Here is a 16,955-nt window from a genome sequence, read left to right as displayed (position 1 = left end):
ATTCTGAAAGGGGGTCTTTCCGTACATCTCTCCCAGCTTCCGGGGGCTCAGGCATTCCATGACTCTAGTCTCTGCTGCCGTCTCCATGTCTTCTTGTGTGTGTGTGTCTCTGTTTTCTCTTTGTAGAAAGACAGCAGTTGCTGGATTAGGGCCCGCCCTGATTCAGTATGACTTCATCTTATTTTAATGTATTACCTCTGCAAAGACCCCACCTCCAGCTAAGGTCACACTCAGAGCTGTGGGCTGGCCATGACTTTTGGGAGGACAATACTTGCCTCAGTACTGATGTGCCCAGGTCTCACGCATGGCTGTTGTCTCGCTGCGTGGGGCCAGCAAGTTTGGGGCCAGAGCAGAATTGCTGGGGACAAAAAAGGGAGAGGCTGACCATCCCAGCAGCAGTCCACCTTTTTAGTTCTTTTACCAACCACGAGCAGCGGGAAACATTTCTAGAGAGCATGCCTTTGGCGGAATGCAAAACGATTAGCTGCCCAGGGTACCCGCCTGTCTCAGCGGGTCCCTGCTTCCCAGCCGGACCAGAGAGGTCACATGCAGGCTTGTCTCACCAGCAGGTGACGGTGCCCACTGAAGGGAATCCCGTTGAGGCCGTGGCTGGGGACAGAGAAGGCACCTCAGAGGCTTTGTTCTGCCTAGTCCATAAGCTTGGGGGTTGGGGAGAAAAGAGCTGTAGACTGAAATCAAATCACATTTCAGATGTCTTTCAGCTATGCAGTATTTCTTTTTCCTTTCGTGAGCTGGATTTATGTACGGTAAAGTGCACAAATCTTAAATGGGTTTTTCAGTGGACTTTTACAAATGTGTACCCTCAGGTGAATGCATAGAGCATTTCGATCACCCCAGAAAGCTCCCATGTCCTCTGCTCCCGTGGTCCTCCCTCCCCAAAGAGAGACGCTACCTAACTTTGAGCGGTGAAGGTTAGTTTTGTGTCCGCGTCTGCCTACAAACAGATCCAATTAGCAGATAGTCTTTGGCATCTGACTTCATTCTCGACTATGAGATTCATCCGTGTACAGGCGCGTAGTGGCAGTTCATTCTTTTTCATTGCTCTGGAAAGTTCTGTTGTTTAACTAGGCTACAACGCACATGTCTGTTCTCCTGCGGGTGGACATTTGGGTTGTTTCAAGTTCGGTGCTATTTTAATTAAGCTGCTCAAAACATTCTTATCCATGTCTGTTGGTGGGTACAAGCACAATTTTCTGTAGGCTCTATACCCAGGAATGCAGAATGAGTCATGGGGAGGTTACGAAACATACCGCCAAGCACTTTTCCAGAGTGCTAGTACCTATCTACTCCCTGAGCGGTGCTCAAGAAATGTGGGTGCTTTTTGCTGGTTCTTGATGTACTCATTCCTTTCCATCCGAGCCATCCTGGTGGGGTTGCTGTGGTAGCTCGCATTTTATTTTATATTTTCATTTCATTTCATTTCATTTCATTTCAAGTGTTTATTTTGAAAGATACAGAGAGAGTGGGAGAGAGGGAGAGAGAGAGAATCCCAAACAGGTTTCACTCTGCCAGTGCAGAGCCTGATGTGGGGCTTGAACTCAAGAACCGTGAGATCATGACCTGGGCTGAAGTCAAGGGTTGGATGCTTAACCGACTGAGCCCCCCAGGCGCCCCTCGCATTTTAAATGTGTATTTCCCTGACGGCGGATGGTGGTGAACACGTTTCCATGTGCTTATTGGCCATCTGGTTATCTCCTTCTGGGCCAAGTCTGTTCTTCTGCCCCTTTTTGTTGGGCTGCTTATCTTTTCCTTACTGATTGGTGGGTGAGAGACTGAGACTCTCAAAGACTTGTGGAAGTAGCTCTTCCTCCTTCACATGTGTCCCTGTGTTTGCTCAGATCTCACAGGCCCAGGACTCTGCCGCAAGTGCTCAGCTGGTGCGGAGTCCTATAAATCCTTAGCCCTGCAGGGAATAGGATGGGAGGGGGTGGCCCGCGTCTGTTGATAATTTCTACGGCTTCCTGGCTTCCTGGTCAGGCAGTTGCAGTTTATTGGGGGCGGGGGTTAGTTGAAGGCAAAACAATGGGCTGCTTTGTCTCTGGGGCTGGGGTTTCAGGCCTGGGGAGAGACAGCAGCTTGAAGTTTTGTATCTGTTTTCTTGACTTCCGGAATGGTCCTGGAAAGAGATTGTTCAGAAGCAGACTGTCTTCCTGCCAGTTGCCCAGCCGTCTAGTCCCAAGGGCAACTGTTGGGGTCCAGGGCCCCAGATCCCTGTCCCAGCCCCGGGGCAACCCAGGGAGATGGCAGGGTGCAGCTATAAAGCCCACAGCTCCTTCCTTTTACTTACCCCCCACCCCCCTTGAAGGCGTTAGATACTGACAAGGCTGTGATGGTGTCTGCGGTAGACGTTCTCCAGGTGTGGCCCCGGGACCAGCAGCAGCAGCATCACCTGGGATTTTGTTAGAAACGCAGCTTCTCAGGGGCGCCTGGGGGGCTCCGTCGGTTAAGCATCTGACTTCGGCTTAGGTCGTGATCTTGCAGTCTGTGAATTCGAGCCCCGTGTCAGGTTCTGTGCTGACAGCTCAGAGCCTAAAGCCTGCTTCACATTTTGTGTCTCCCTCTCTCCCTGCTCCTCCCCAGCTCTCTATCTCTCTCAAAAATAAAAAAAAAAACCAAACATTAAAAAACTAAAACAAATAAAGAAATAAAAATGAATTTAGAAATGCAGATTCTCTGGCCTCGCCCCAGAGGTACTGAATCACAGACCCTGGGCTCTGGGTTTAACTAGCAATCTGTGTTTTAACTAGCCCTCCAGAGGATTATGGTGCACACAGGAGTTTGAGGACCGTGTATCTGGGGGAGTATTTGCTCAGCTTGACCCGCAAGTCAGGTTTCTGCCTAGACTCAATCTGGTTAGCCCCCAGGCTGGCTTTGCCACACACTTTTGGTGGAGCTGAGTGACGGTTAACAAGCCCATCTCCAAACCAGTAGCTCACAAACTTACCTGTAAAAGAAAATCACCTGGGGTGGTGTTTTTGGTTTTGTTTTTAAAAAATTCTGATGCCTACGTTGCAACCCAGACAAATGAAATCTGAGTCTTTGTGCTTGGTGGCCAGGCATTGTACTGATATATTTAAAAAGAAATGAATAGACTTGATGTTTTGGAGAAGTTGTAGTTTATAGAAAACACATGTAGAAGGTACACACAGTTTTCACACCCCCCCATCATGTCCCCGTTTCCATTGGGATTAACATCTTACATTAGTGGAGTTAGGTACGTTATCATTGATGAGCCAGTATGGATATATGATTATTGACTAAAGTCTATACTTTACATAAGGGTTTACTCTGGACGGGGTGCATTCTATGGATTTTGACAAATGTGCAGTGTCATATCTTTCATACAGAATACTCTCACTGCCCTAAAAATCCCTGGTGCACCTGTTCATCCCTCCCCCAGCCCCTGGCGACCACTGATCTTTTGACCATCTCCGTGGTTTGCCTTTTCCAGAATGTCCTAAAACTGGAATCACATTATGTAGCCTGCAGGTGATTCCATTGTGCACCTGTAACTGAGAACTCGTGTTTTAGATCCCTGCTACTCAAAGCGTCAGTCGGGAATTTCTTAGAAAAACACCGAAATTCAAGTCCAACACAGACCTGGTGATTCAGAGCGTGCATTTTAACAAGAGCACCAGGTGACCCATATGCACATGGAGTTAGAGAAGCACGTATTTAGACAATGAAGAACGGTCTTTTTCCAGGACTATTCCGGGAGTAAAGACAATAGACACAAAAATTCAAGCTGCAAAAAACAAAACAAAACAAAAAAACAAAAAAACAAGCCCCAAATGCGGCTTCAATCTGCCTGTGTTGTTCAGAAGGAGCCATTAAAAACAAAAAGAATATACACACATACACAGAAGCTTCCTGTGGAAAGGGGCCCCTCACCGTACCATGTTTTAGCCCAATTGTATATTTCTTAGAGATCTTTCCAAGAAATGGAGATTCTTGGAATCAAGACAGCGCATGAAGATTGCCTTCATTCTTTTTGCCTGATGGTGACTTCCAGGCTTTTCTCCCCTAAGGGAACATATATCTGTGAAATGAAGTCCTAGAAATGGGCTTGCTGGTGCAGTCTGCACAGCATTCATAAAACCAATTTTTGTTTGATGGGGGGGTTATTGTCCCCCAAAGAGATTATGGCAGTTTATATATCTGCCTGTTTTCCCACAGTCTTGCCAACGCGGAGGCGTAACACAATTTTAAAATATTTGTCAGTGCGATAGGTAAAAATATTTTGTTGCTTTAATTTTTATGTCATTAGTTATTAGTGAGACTGAATATCTTCTCTTGTGTTTATATGCTGTGTATATTATTATTATTGCTGGGAGCCACACATTAGTGTCTGTTGTTGTTTTCTGTTGGGTAGTGGGCTTTTATTTTTTATTTAATTTTTAAAGTTTTAATAAAAGTTTTTATTTATTTTGAGAGAGAGATAGAGGGCAAGTGGGGGAGGGGCAGAGAGAGAGAGAGAGAGAGAGAGAGAGAATCCCAAGCAGTCTCTGCCCTGACCAGCAGATGCAGGGCTCGAACTCACAAACTATGAGATCGTGACCTGAGCCGGAATCAAGAGTTGGACTCTTAACCAACTAAGCCACCCAGGTGCCCCTGGGCAGTTGGGCTTTTTAAAATGGACTTTTAAGAGTTCTTATATATTTGGGAAATTCATCCCATTTCTCTCATACATGTTGCAAATATCTTTTATGTGCCTTTTGACTTTTATTTATGGTGAATTTTGCCATGCCTTACATTTTTGTTGTCACCAAATACAGCCACCTTTTAGTGTCCAGTGTTTAAGCAGAAGCTCCTTTTAAAGCTCTTGTTACCCTGGGATTTCTGGGTTGGAATTTCTGCTGTTTGGAGTGGATATTTGCTGGGAATACAGACAAAAGATTACGAGTGGCCAAAAACTCAGCTAGAAACAGCTTACACAAAATAAGAATTTATTGGGTCATGTCACTGCGAAGTCTGAGGTCGACTGGACGCTGGGGCTCAAGATGCACCCCTTCAGTCTCCCTTTATGTTAGCGGCACCATCGAGCAGACCCTTTGACACTCCATCCCCCCAGCCCCCAGCCTCCATCCCCATCGCCTCCCTCGAGTTCTGCATACATGGAACTTCACTTTCCCGGGTGTGCCAGGAACCACCTCCTGCAGTGAATCTGCCACCTGGCCATGCCAGGGGTCATGTTCCAGTCCCTGCAGCAAGGATGGGGATTGGCCAGCTCTGCCAAAATGCATAGATCGGCGAGTCCCCTGAAGCAGAAGGTGGGGGGGGGGGTCCCGTGAGCCCGGTTGGGAAAATGGAGGGAGCACAGGTCCAGACGCCAAGGCCCTCGGGAGAGGTGCAAGTGGGTAGTGTGTTCGGACCCTCTGACCAGCTGGTAATATTGTCCTTCTCCCCCTCAGAACCCCCGGCTGGAGAAGCCCGTGCTGCTCTCCGAATTTTCTACCAAGATCCCACGAAGTGAAATGGATGGGCCTGTGGAGAATGGACTCCGGGCTCCAGTCAGCACCTACCAGTATGCACTGTCCAACGGGGATGTCTGGAAAGTGCATGAGGTACCTGACTACAACATAGCCTATGGCAGCCCCGGCGTGGCCAATGCCCCCTCGCCCTGGGGTGGCTACAAGGAACAGAGTCCCCAGACCCTTCTGGAGCTGAAGCGGCAGCGGGCTGCAGCCAAGCTGCTCAGTCATCCCTTCCTGAGCACCCACCTGGGCAGCAGCATGGCCAGGACGGGTGAGAGCAGCAGTGAAGGCAAGGCCCCCTTGATCGGAGGCAGAACTTCACCCTACAGCAGCAACGGAACCTCGGTATATTACACGGTGACCAGCGGAGATCCCCCGCTCTTGAAGTTCAAGGCCCCCATGGAGGAGATGGAGGAGAAGGTCCATGGCTGCTGCCGCATCTCCTAGTCTCTGTGTGACAGAGGAGAGGGATGCTTCAGGAACGGGTCTCTGGAATCCAGGCCCACCCCGCAGCCCTTGGCTGGGGAGACATCAGAGGGCAGCCGGCGGGGAGGTGGGCTCGGCTTTCCAGAGGAATGCCGAGCCCACCTCTCGCCCAGAGGCCCATAGCGTCGCCACTTCCCACGGCTTTGCTTCCTGCTGCATTGTCTGCCATCAGAAACAAGGCCCATCGTGGCTTCCTGACTCACCCTGCTGTCAGATTTTGGGAGGGGGGGGGCTGGGATTCGATTCCAGTTCTCTTGTCGGTTTAGGCTTCTCTGGACTAGGACTTGCATATCACATATCGGCGTGCACATGCACATACACACACACACACACACACACACGCTCAACCATGTGTAGGAATGACACAGCTTGGCTCATGGGAAGCAGGTGGGGCTGAAAATTTGTGAGCTCTTCCCAAGAGGATTGAGGCTAAGACTCCGTTTCATCCCCACTGCCAGTGTGGTGTTAGCAGGGGAGGGAGGGGCCTGTGAAGCTGAGACCCACAGTCCTGCCCAGGGTCACACAGGGGTCTGGGCCACCGTCCACATCTGGCAGGAGAGGAGGTCCACTCGTTGTTCAGAGGAAGCTCAGGACCCACATAGGGTCAACGAGATGGGCAATGGCCTCCTTCCCACGGCCTTGCCCGAGCCAGAGGCCAGCTGTGTGACTACCCAGAGGCTGAGTAGGAAACCAGGCTATTCCATTCCTGGAATAATCCAAATCATATTTTACTTTTGGATGGAAGTTAGCAAAAATTGGAGGCGAGGGGGAATAAAGGTAGTGTTTCCAAAAGCGCATTTGATAAAATAATTCTTTTAGGCCATAAAACTGCCGGTGGGAGATAACGGAATTTGCTTTCTTGCGTTCTTTTGTGGATAGCATCATGATCACTAGGTTTTACTGACAGGTGTTGGGAAAATGAAGCTAAGTGAGGAGCTGTGGTTGGAAGGGTTTTCCAGGGTGAGGAGTGGGTTTGTGTTGTTAATTTCTATAGGCATCTCTGGTGACCTGACAGAGCCCAGCGCCCTGGCCAATTCTTGTGAATATCCAGGTGGTTTCCATCCAGCCTATGTCAGCCAGACTTCCTCGGACTGAGCTATCAGAGTGAGCAGTGAGAGACTGCTGGGAGCCCCCACCTCTCCCGGGGGAAATGCTCAGGACCCCCAGCCCAGCTTTTGCCTTCTCTGAAACAAGTCAGCCAGTTGACCCTTGTGAGATCCTGCCTGGCCCGGGGGCTCCCGGCCTGCTCTCGCGGGAGTGGTGACATCCCAAGGTGCCCATGGCCAACACCCTGCATTGCAGTCAGAAGAGAGGTGATGGGGCTAGAGTTGGGCCTCACTGCAGCCCAGCAGTCTCATAGCCCTGACCTTCCTGGTGCTGGGGAAGGAAAACCAAGCTGCCCGTCATCTCTCGACTGCATTTTCTCAAGAGCCCCTTCAAAGTTGCTGCCCGTGAGTTGGGTACTGTCTACAGGCTCAGCCCAAACCTACTGGTGTACTTAATAAGCTGCAGGGTCGTTCCCTGCTCTGTGCGCCTTTTATTCGTCCTAAAACTACCTCCTTGGAGCTCTGAAGGGCCACCCCCCCCAGGTCCAGATTCTGGGACTTGGGGGACAAATCTGGGTTCCCTTTAATCTTCTTTCTGAGCCTATGAGAAATTCTCCCCGAGGGGCACCTGGGCCGGGGAGCTGGGGTTGGAGGAGTCCCCTTGTGCCACAATTCCAGTAATGGGATCTGCTGCTTATCAGCCCCAGTCCCCAGTGTGGCCTCCATGGCCCCATAACCCAGAGAGGGAGCTGGACCCCAGGGGCCTGGCTGATGCTTTCCCAGGAGCAAGGCATCTGGACCAGAGAGTAGAGGGCTCAGCAGAGCCACTGTGCACCTGGTGGCTGGCTCCTGGGAGCAGCGAGGGTCACAGCCGTGGGCCAGCCCCACCCCAGGGCAGATCCAGCATAGGGTGGAGGGGCAGCTCAGGAGACCACAGGCAGGGACGCGTGGTGCCTCCCACGCCCCTGGCCTCTGGGGCAGGCTCTCCATTGTGTCGGCCCATGGCTGGAGCGGGGCAGGAATGATCAGAACACACACACCTTTGGCTTTAAAACAGGGTTCAGATTCGACTGACCCTGAACTTCTCTTGAGCCAACTTAAGCTGCAAACAGAAGAGTGCCAAGGGAAGCCATACGCTCCCAGGAGAGGGCTGTGCAGGTTTTCGGATCTGTAGGCTTAGGGCTCAGAGACTGAAGGCATTTGTTGCCCACTCTGAGCCCTTCTGGCCACTCCCTCTTTCCCCTCACTTCCTGCCTCCTGGGCCATTCATCTCCCAGCCGGAAAGAAGGCCGGAAATCCCAGCTGATTCCCGACAGGAGCCAACTACAGACTCACGGGCATTTTAGCTCATGTTTCCAGTCAGGGTAAGCCTTTCCTTGTTAGGGCTTCGAGTACCTTAGAACTCAACCTATGGGTCTCCTTGGTGTCGAGGGACATGGTGGGGTCAGGGTCGTTCATTTATTCACTCATGTCGTTCGCGGAGTAGCTGAGACATACCAGGCACTAGGTTAGGCTCTGGGGATAAAGGAAGAGCAAAACAGGGTGAGGAGACTGTGCTTTACAGTTTTGATCCCTTGCGGACCAGCATCCGATACCTTGAGGTTATCAGGAGCCCCACCGAATTCACCTGCGACAGAGTGACCCCATCCTGGTCTAGCTTCACCTTGGTTTCTAGCTCTGGCATTTCTAGAGTAAGGAAACCCGCAGCGAAACTGCCGTCCCAGCCATCCCTGGATAACTTTGCCACTAAATGCAGATGCTGGATCTTGAGTTCCGTGGAGACAGCATTGCAAATCTGTCTGGAACTTTCAGGGATAGCTGCCTTCAGGCCAGCATCTTTGGGGCATTGTATAAGAGCAGTTTGTAGAAGAACATAGAGTCTGGAATTTGCTATCTCAGGTTCTGAAACTCATTGCCTCTTGCTCAGTTTTGCTCCTTTGTTATGGAGTCCTCCTGCCCCACCAATGGATCATGGGAGGTGAGGAACTTCTCTAACTCTGAAGCCTTTCCTCATGCACCTGCCTCTCCCTCTGGCAGGTGTGGTTCGAGGAACTAGGAGAAAGCTAGCAAGATACACCAGATGCTCAGCTCACTCTGAGACCTGGGTCTGGCCTGGCTGATTAAAGGAGGCTGCTTCAAACCACTGAACATTGTGGCTCCCACCAGATAGTTCCTGGCCAGGAGCTCAGGGAAGTTGAATACACCCTAGGCCCAGGTCTGCTGGAGAGTTCAGGACATAATTCTCCATCCAATATGCAGCTGTGATCAAACTGCTCCACACTGTTTGGCCAGTGTCAGTGGGCTGAGGAAAGCTAACGAGGGGGCATACCCTGGCCCAGACCACCACAGTTTCCTGACTTTGTCATAACAAGACCATTTTGGCAATTGGTGTCAGATACCTTTCAGTCTTGAGCGCTCTCTCCCACTTGCCTTCCCAGAGTAGGTTACCGGGGCACTTTCCAGAAGGGCAGTTCTTACGAGATGCTCAGAGGGACTGTATTTAACTCTTGCTATTGTGGCCTGGGGACAGCCTCCCGCACCCCAGTGCATGTAAGAGCAAAGGGTCATGTGGTCAGTGGTTGATGCTGCAGAAGTGACCCCCCTTTGCCAGAAGTTGTAAACCTCTCCTTGACAGGAGTCTCTTGTTGGCCAGTTGGCCAGAGGGCCTGCTTCCCATGGGCATTGCAAGTGCCACAGCGTGGGGCCTGGCTCTGTGCACCGAGGAAAAGTCCGCAGACTCCCGGCCCTCCGCAATAATTCACCAGACCAGAAGCCACTGATGTACAGAGAATACTTAAGAAAAATGTATTTTATGTGAAAAAAAAAGTTAAAACTCTGTATACTGTATCAGCAGCTTTGTGTAAAAATGGCAATCAAGAGAGTCTAATATATTTAAAACTTTTTTAAAAAAAATCCTCACGGATCTTTGATATTGTATTGAAGTAACTTCCAGGTAGCTCCTTGCCACGTGGCAGTGGTGGGCCTCGATCCAAGACCGTGGCTCGACCACACCCCCAAGGGGCATGCCCCTGGGGTTGCTTCCAGCTGCCAAGGCCTGTGACAGAATTCACTGTTGAGAGTTTTTAATTAAGATTATTAAATTCCTTTTAATAACACCTGCTAGTGTGGCTGTGGTCATTGCTGTGAGCTTCACTTGCATTATGCTGGGTCCAGTTCACACAGAGATGATCCCCGGAATAGAGGGCAGGGGAGGGCTCCTGGTTTCTGTCCCCACCACAGAAGGCTCTCCTGGGAGGCCCCTAAAGCAGAGGGAGCTCCGAGGGCTCAGACACGGAGCGGATGTCTTTCTAGATTGGGGGATGGTGAAATCCAGTACCTTCAAGAAAAGAAGGGTGGTTGGGAATGACCTTCACTTTGTCAAATGTTCCCTTTGGAATAACATGGAACTCTGTAATAACTCATAAGTATATGAGTCCCCCCCCACTTTCAAGGGTTTATCCGGTAACATGTATAACTAACAGGGCTGCCCTTCTATTTTTGGAGTGCACCGACCTGCCTTACTGTCTTCCACCCCGCTGCCCCAGTCCTTCTACTGGTAAAATACTCTATACTACTTCACATTACTACAACACTAGGCAGATAAGACCCTTACTGTCACTTTTTATTCTCACTTTTTATTTCCAGCAATAGAGGCATTGACAAGCTACGTGGCCACACAGCCCCAGACTGTGGTCCTCGTCATTGGCATATACAGAAGTTTGTTGGTGTCTTGAAGAGGCTGGAGAACCGTGCTCTCTTGGACCCTTCTGGATCGCATTTATGAAGAAGCACTTTACAGTTGTATATTTCCTTTCTCGTTTACACAAAGAGAATGTGGCCTGAAAGTTGACTATTGGATTTAGTGCCATGGAGCTCCTCCTGACCTTGACAAGAGATTTTGGTTGAGCAGTGGAGGCACAGCCTCTTCAGACCCGTTCAAGAAAGAATGGGAGGAAAACTGGAGACAGCAAGTGTAGACAGCTGGTTTCAGGTTTTATACTATAAAAATAAGCAGAGAAATGGAGGAGAAACTCTGGAGGAAGGTCAAGGGAAGGTTGATTTAAGATGAAACATATCCCAGTATCAGTAGGCCCATAGGAATGAAGCAGTAAAGAAGGGGATGGATGATCTGGGAAGGAACTTTGCTGTAGGGATACAGGGTACTAGTAGAGGGGCTGGAAGCTAATGTCCCCGTGGAAGGGTTGGTGTTAGGCTCAGGGACAGTTCACTGGTAGTAACAGAAGGCCCAATACGTGGGCAGAGATGCAGACGGATAGGTAGATGTGGTGGGAGCATGTGGAAGTTCTCTCTGGTTGCTTCTATTTTCTCAGTGAAATACGAAGCCGACTCTAAGAATAAGAACGAAAGGAAAGGGGAAATGTAGGCTAGCAGGCAATCTTAGGGATCCGCTTGAGATCGTGAGTTTAAGGCACAGACAGCTTGGTTGCATTGTCTTTTCCCAGGACCGTAGAGCTGCGGGTGGAAAGTAGGTGGAGAGGGGGTTTAACCACGGTTGAGGTTTTGCCAGGACAATAACCTGATTGGCCGAGCAAAGCTACCTGAACGTGTAATCAAAGCCAGTATTTTTGAAGGAATTTACGGATGAGTTAAACGCAGGGGATTAGAGACAGGACTGGTCGGTCAGTCACGCCCAAGCTCTGAGTGAGAGCCCAGGAGCAGCGCGGCCAGCAGGGGGCGCGCTAGGACGGCGGGGGCCGGGCTCTCAGGCTTCCGTTCAGGCTCCGCTACCCGCGCCGCGGCCCAGCCATTCGGGCTCGTTACTCCCTTCTCTAACTGACCCTTAAAACCTCGGCTACCCGCAGGCCCGGAGCAGGAACAACCCATCAGAGCAGCCGTGGAGCCGCCCCGTTTAANGAGCAGCCAATCGCACGTCAAGGGGCGGGGCCGCGGTGGCGTGCGTTGCGTCGGGACTCCGCCGTTAGAGGAGGCAGCCAATGAGAGGGCCGGGACGCAGGCCGGTTAGATTCAAAGGTGTCTATAAAGCCGCCGGCACGCCCGCGCTCGCCCGAGCCTGCTGCGGCCGCGTTCCGTCCGAGCTCCGCTATGGCTTTGCGCCTCGAATGTCCGGACGAGCTGCCCGCCGCCTGCCTGTCGCCGTGCGGGCCGCCCAACCCGGCCGAGCTGTACAGCGAGGCGCGGCGCCTGGCCCTCGAGGAGCTGGTGGCGGGCGGCCCCTGCGCCTTCGAGGCTTTCCTGCGACGCGAGGGCCTGAGCCGCTTCCTGAACCCCGACGAGGTGCGCGCCATCCTGCGGGCGGCCGAGCGGCCCGGCCAGGAGGGCGCGGCGGCGGGGGCCGAGGAGTCCTTCGGCTCGTCGCACGACTGCTCGTCCGGCACCTACTTCCCCGAGCAGTCGGACCTGGAGCCGCCGCTGCTGGAGCTCGGCTGGCCCGCCTTCTACCAGGGCGCCTACCGCGGCGCCACGCGCGTCGAGGCGCACTTCCAGCCCCGCGGCGCGGGCGCCGGCGGCCCCTACGGCTGCAAGGACGCGCTGCGCCAGCAGCTCCGCTCCGCGCGGGAGGTGAGCGGCCCGGGGCGGACGGGAGGCCCTCGCAGGAAGGGAGAGCGGGCCCGGTGGTCCCGGGGTCCCGACTCGCCCCTTCCGCGTGCTTTCCCTCGGATCACTGATCCCCCGGCCACTGGGGGGGAAGCCTCAGTCCTCAAGGATGACCATTGTGGCCGAGGTCCAACTCCTGACATTCACATCCCCTGGGGGAGGGGACCAGAAATACTTCTAGGTCCCCATTTCAGTTAAAACCAAACCAGACTGCTAATTTTCCTGGCTGCCAGCCAACACTGGATCCTGTCTCCTAAGGAGGGCCTTACCTGGGGGGAAATTCCAGGGAGATTGTACTCAGCGACAACTTTGGGGCTTAGGAGTCTGTTCGTTGCTAGTCACCGGCCGTGCGTCTTATGTTGTAGAAAGCTAGTACATTCCAGTGACAAAGAGAATCCTGCCTCTTACTGTCCTGCCATAGACTAGAGAAATTGCTTGCTCTTTTTTTTTTAATGTTTTTAAATGTTTTTATTTATTTCAGAGAGAGAGAGAGACAGCATGAGCAGGGGAGGGTCAGAGAGACAGGGAGACACAGAATCTGAAGCAGGCTCCAGGCTCTGAGCTGTCAGCACAGAGCCCGACGCGGGGCCGGAACCCACAAACCGTGAGATCATGACCTGAGCCGAAGTCGGACACTCAACCGACTGAGCCACCCAGGCGCCCCTGCTCTCTCTTTTTTAAATGCTTATTTATGTGTGTGTGTGTGAGAGAGAGCTGGTGAGCGAGAGAGAGAGTGCAAGCAGGGGAGGGGCAGAGAGAGGGGGAGACACAGAACCCGAAGCAGACTCCAGGCTCGGAGTTGTCAGCACAGAACCCGATGGGGCTGGAACCGTTGAACCTCGAGATCATGACCTGAGCGGTGGTTGGACACCCAGCTGCCTGAGGCACCCAGGCGCCCCAAGAAATTGCTTTTTCTGTGAATGAGGGGGCCTGCTTCAGTTAGCCTCCTAACATGCAGGTACTCCTGCTTTGGGTGTCTCTCTTCACAGTGGGTTTTGGTGCTTTTGTCTTGACTCTCAGGGTGGGTGGGGTGGGAAGTCTTGACTGCAGCAGGGCGCCGGGTACCTAGGGGTCCAAGAATGTAGGACGCGGGTGGGTGGGGCAGGGAGGGTGCGGTGATAGACACCTTAGTCTAGAGCCATAGTTAGCTGGCACCTTGCTGACTGGCAGTGCCCATCTTCCTCGCTGCCACCTGTGCCAGGAGCATGGCAGATAGAGCCCCAGGCCATGGGTAGACTCAATAGGGCTGGTACCCGAGTGTGTCTGTGGCTTATGATATCTGCGTCATTCTGGCTGAAACAGTCCAGGAACAAGCCCGGCCGGACTCTCACCAGTGTTCTTTTTTTTTTTTTTAATATTTTTATTTATTTCTAGGAGAGAGAGAGAGAGACAGCGTGAGCAGGGGAGGGTCAGAGAGAGAGGGAGTCACAGACTGAAACAGGCTCCAGGCTCTAAGCCGGCAGTCAGCACAGAGCCCGACGCGGGGCTCGAACCCACGAACCGCGAGATCATGCCCTAAGCGAAAGTCAGACGCTTAACCGACTAAGCCACCCAGGCGCCCCTATCACCAGTGTTCTTGATGCTGGCTGTTCTTTTCCCGATGACGGGGTTGCAGTGGGTAGAGGGTAGGCTAGGCTAGTGCTTTGCTTTTCGGGGAGGAGGTGCAGGCTCCAGCTAGGCTGGTGTCAGCCCTGCGGTGTTCTGGGTTTGCTGAAGGTCCTTCCGATGTAGCAGACACTCAAGTAAAAAGGTGGAAAAAAGCATGATGGCGGATGTCTTTCCAAGCTTACCTCCAGGAGGAAACTTGGGCACTTGGAACTTGAGAAGAGTAACAAACAGGTCTCTCCATGAAAGAGGGGGAGGAATTGCCTTCACCTCTTGCCCAGCTCCGCTTCTTAGTGTAGCGAAGGGATGCCGGAGCTAAGGCCAGAGGGAAAGCTGCCTGTCACCTCGCGTGCTGACTGTGGAAGGGGCTCGGGGCTGGCACTTGGCCGCCCTTTCGTCCTGGGGGCATTCTGTAAAGCTGGCATTCCAGAGTAGAATGTCCTGCCCTGTTCTGCGCCCTAGTCCGGCTTCACACTCACATCTTTGAGATGCTGTGTTAGGGACCAGGGCGATTTTAATGGCAAAAGGTGGTACATTACCTTTGGATCTGGTGAATATTTTCAGTGTCTGCCAGATGCCAAATTGCTTGCTCGTTTGGCACCTACCGTGTATCGGATGCCGTGCCAGGGGCTGGGGCCACAGGTGAAGGGCATGATGCTGCCTGACACTTGAGAGCTGACGGTCTGCTGGTGGAATGGGTGGGGAGGTTCCTACAGGTAGAGACAGCAGGGGAAGAAAGAAAGCAGGCCTCACGAGAGGTGGTGACCTTGGAGCTGGGTTCCGGGAGGATGCGCGGGACTTGCCTGGCAAGAGGGTAGAGATGGGCCCGGAAGTGTGAAAGGACCTGGCACGATTGGAGGCGGCCACGCCTCCTCACGATTGAAGGACTATGCAAGGGTTAGTGGTAGAAGGGGAGGCTGGAGCCGTGCTTTGCCTACTAAAGAGCACCGGGGAGCCATTGAAGGTTTTCAGGGAGGAGCATGATCAAATTGGTGTTCCTGAGCAGTCATTCTGGTGGGAGCACAAGGGAGGATGGGTTAGAGAGGGCTGTGTGGGGGCTGCCGGCAGGGAGGACGCCGTAGGGATCTAGTGACCAGAAGAGGGTGTGTGCTGCGGCAGTGCTGGGGGTGGGTCAGGGGACTTGGCCATTCATTGGCCTGGGAGGGCGTTGAGGGAGGGGAGAGGAGAATAAGCAAGGCCAAGGAGAACAACGGAGCGGCAGAGTTGCGGAGGATAGAGGTATTTTAGCTTGGGGGGGGGGGCAGGGAGGCTCCCAAATTAGGAGGGAGAACAAGGCTGAGAGTGGGGTCCCAGAGGGGAGTTGGATTTGAGACATGCTAACTTTGAGGCCTCAGAGACCATCCCCTTTACTTTGATGCTCTGCTAAGGAGGCAGTCCCGAGGTAGGCGCGGTTATCCCCACTCCGCAGCTGCGGGAGCCGAGGCACAGAGAAGTTAAGTTGTCCCGAGAGGTCACATAGCAGACAGTGGCGGGGCCCCACCCACAGTCCCAGCGCTCTGCCTGGTGCGAGCAGGGCTAAGGTGTAGCCTGCGTCCTCAGGTGGACGGGGCCTTGCCGGGGCCAGAGCAGTAGGGAGCTAGCCGGCCAGCTCCCCAGAGCTGCCGCTTGGGGTAGGGTTGCGCCTTGTGTACACAGGAGCAGCCGCGTCACTGTGGCCGCGTCCTTTGAACTTAAATAGCTGTGATAGCAATGGCGCTGACAGTGCGGGGCCCGGGCTGTTTCAGGATGAAATGAGAAGCTCTATTGCATCTGTGGCCTGGTGGTTTGATTGAGCGCTTTCAGTGGGGCAATTTCTGTGCCAAACCCTCTACCTGCATTCTCCCACTGAACCCCCTCCCCCCCCAACTGTCAGGAGGAGGTCACAGTTAAGAAGAGACCAGGCCCAGAGAGGGTAGGTAACTTGCCCACGATCATACAGCCCACTTGCCTAGCTCCCAAGCCCCTGCTCGCAATCCCTGCTCCATGTGGGTTCCCTGGCATGAGCGAGGACTGGCCCCATGGCAGTTTTCAACAGGCTGATGGTTTATAACAGGTTCTGAACATTGGGACTTTTTATCTCCCCATTGCATATCCTATAAACAGGAAAACGACTAGGATAGTACGAATGCTTCCTGCCCATTTCGGGAAGAAAACCGGAGTGGCCAAGATGCAGGCACAGGGAACCAGGCTCACCTGGGAAGAGGAGGTGTCTAATCCTAGCTTTGCAGCCCGGGCAGAGGGTTTTCAGACAGATTTCATCCTCACCGAGGACTCCTGCTACATGCAGTTGGCAGGGCAGAAGGCGATGAAATAGTCTGAGCCATTCCACCTGCCTTTCCATTCAGGCGAGTACTTGTCCCAGAGTGGGTGTGTCCGGGGCTGTGAGTCTGCCTGGCCCTCCATTGGCTCAGTTCCTGTGCGTCTTTCAAATCATGGGCATCCTGCCACGGGAGTGAGGGACAGTGTTTAAAGCACACATGAGTGTGTGTGCGGCATGGCTTCCGATGTGGGCTGACTGTTGACCTGGTCGAGCTCTACCAAAGCTGGGGGAAATACTGACTGCTCTGGACTTGAGGGCCACGGGGTTGGCTTCGGAGGGGATTTTGGAATAATTTTGAACCGAGCAGGATTTTTACCTGACACACCCACTCTGGGTCTCTCCTTGCACTACTGACTTTGTCATGAGTCGTGTTGTTCTTTGCCTCTGCTGCGGTGTGAGTCAGTGTGTGGCTGGGCTCCGGGCCCC

General features: G+C 52.9%; 2 protein-coding genes across 2 annotated transcripts in view; both read left to right on the top strand.

Moving 5' to 3' along the window:
* PPP1R16B (protein phosphatase 1 regulatory subunit 16B) overlaps positions 1–6,197 on the top strand; it is a 70,621-nt gene extending 64,424 nt beyond the window's left edge. Inside the window, exon 11 of the mRNA XM_077778882.1 lies at positions 5,433–6,197. Coding sequence (XP_077635008.1) covers positions 5,433–5,942 — 510 coding nt within the window. The 3' untranslated portion in view covers positions 5,943–6,197. The remainder of the gene's footprint in view (positions 1–5,432) is intronic.
* Positions 6,198–12,071: 5,874 nt separating this feature from the next.
* FAM83D (family with sequence similarity 83 member D) overlaps positions 12,072–16,955 on the top strand; it is a 22,202-nt gene continuing 17,318 nt past the window's right edge. The window contains exon 1 of the mRNA XM_077778840.1: positions 12,072–12,568. Coding sequence (XP_077634966.1) covers positions 12,092–12,568 — 477 coding nt within the window. The 5' untranslated portion in view covers positions 12,072–12,091. The remainder of the gene's footprint in view (positions 12,569–16,955) is intronic.

Source organism: Crocuta crocuta, unplaced genomic scaffold (genome assembly GCF_008692635.1).
Source record: "Crocuta crocuta isolate KB4526 unplaced genomic scaffold, BGI_CrCroc_1.0 scaffold248, whole genome shotgun sequence".
NCBI lineage: Eukaryota > Metazoa > Chordata > Mammalia > Carnivora > Hyaenidae > Crocuta > Crocuta crocuta.
The sequence above is the reverse complement of the archived record's forward strand: the minus strand, read 5'-3'. Positions and strand labels throughout refer to the sequence as shown.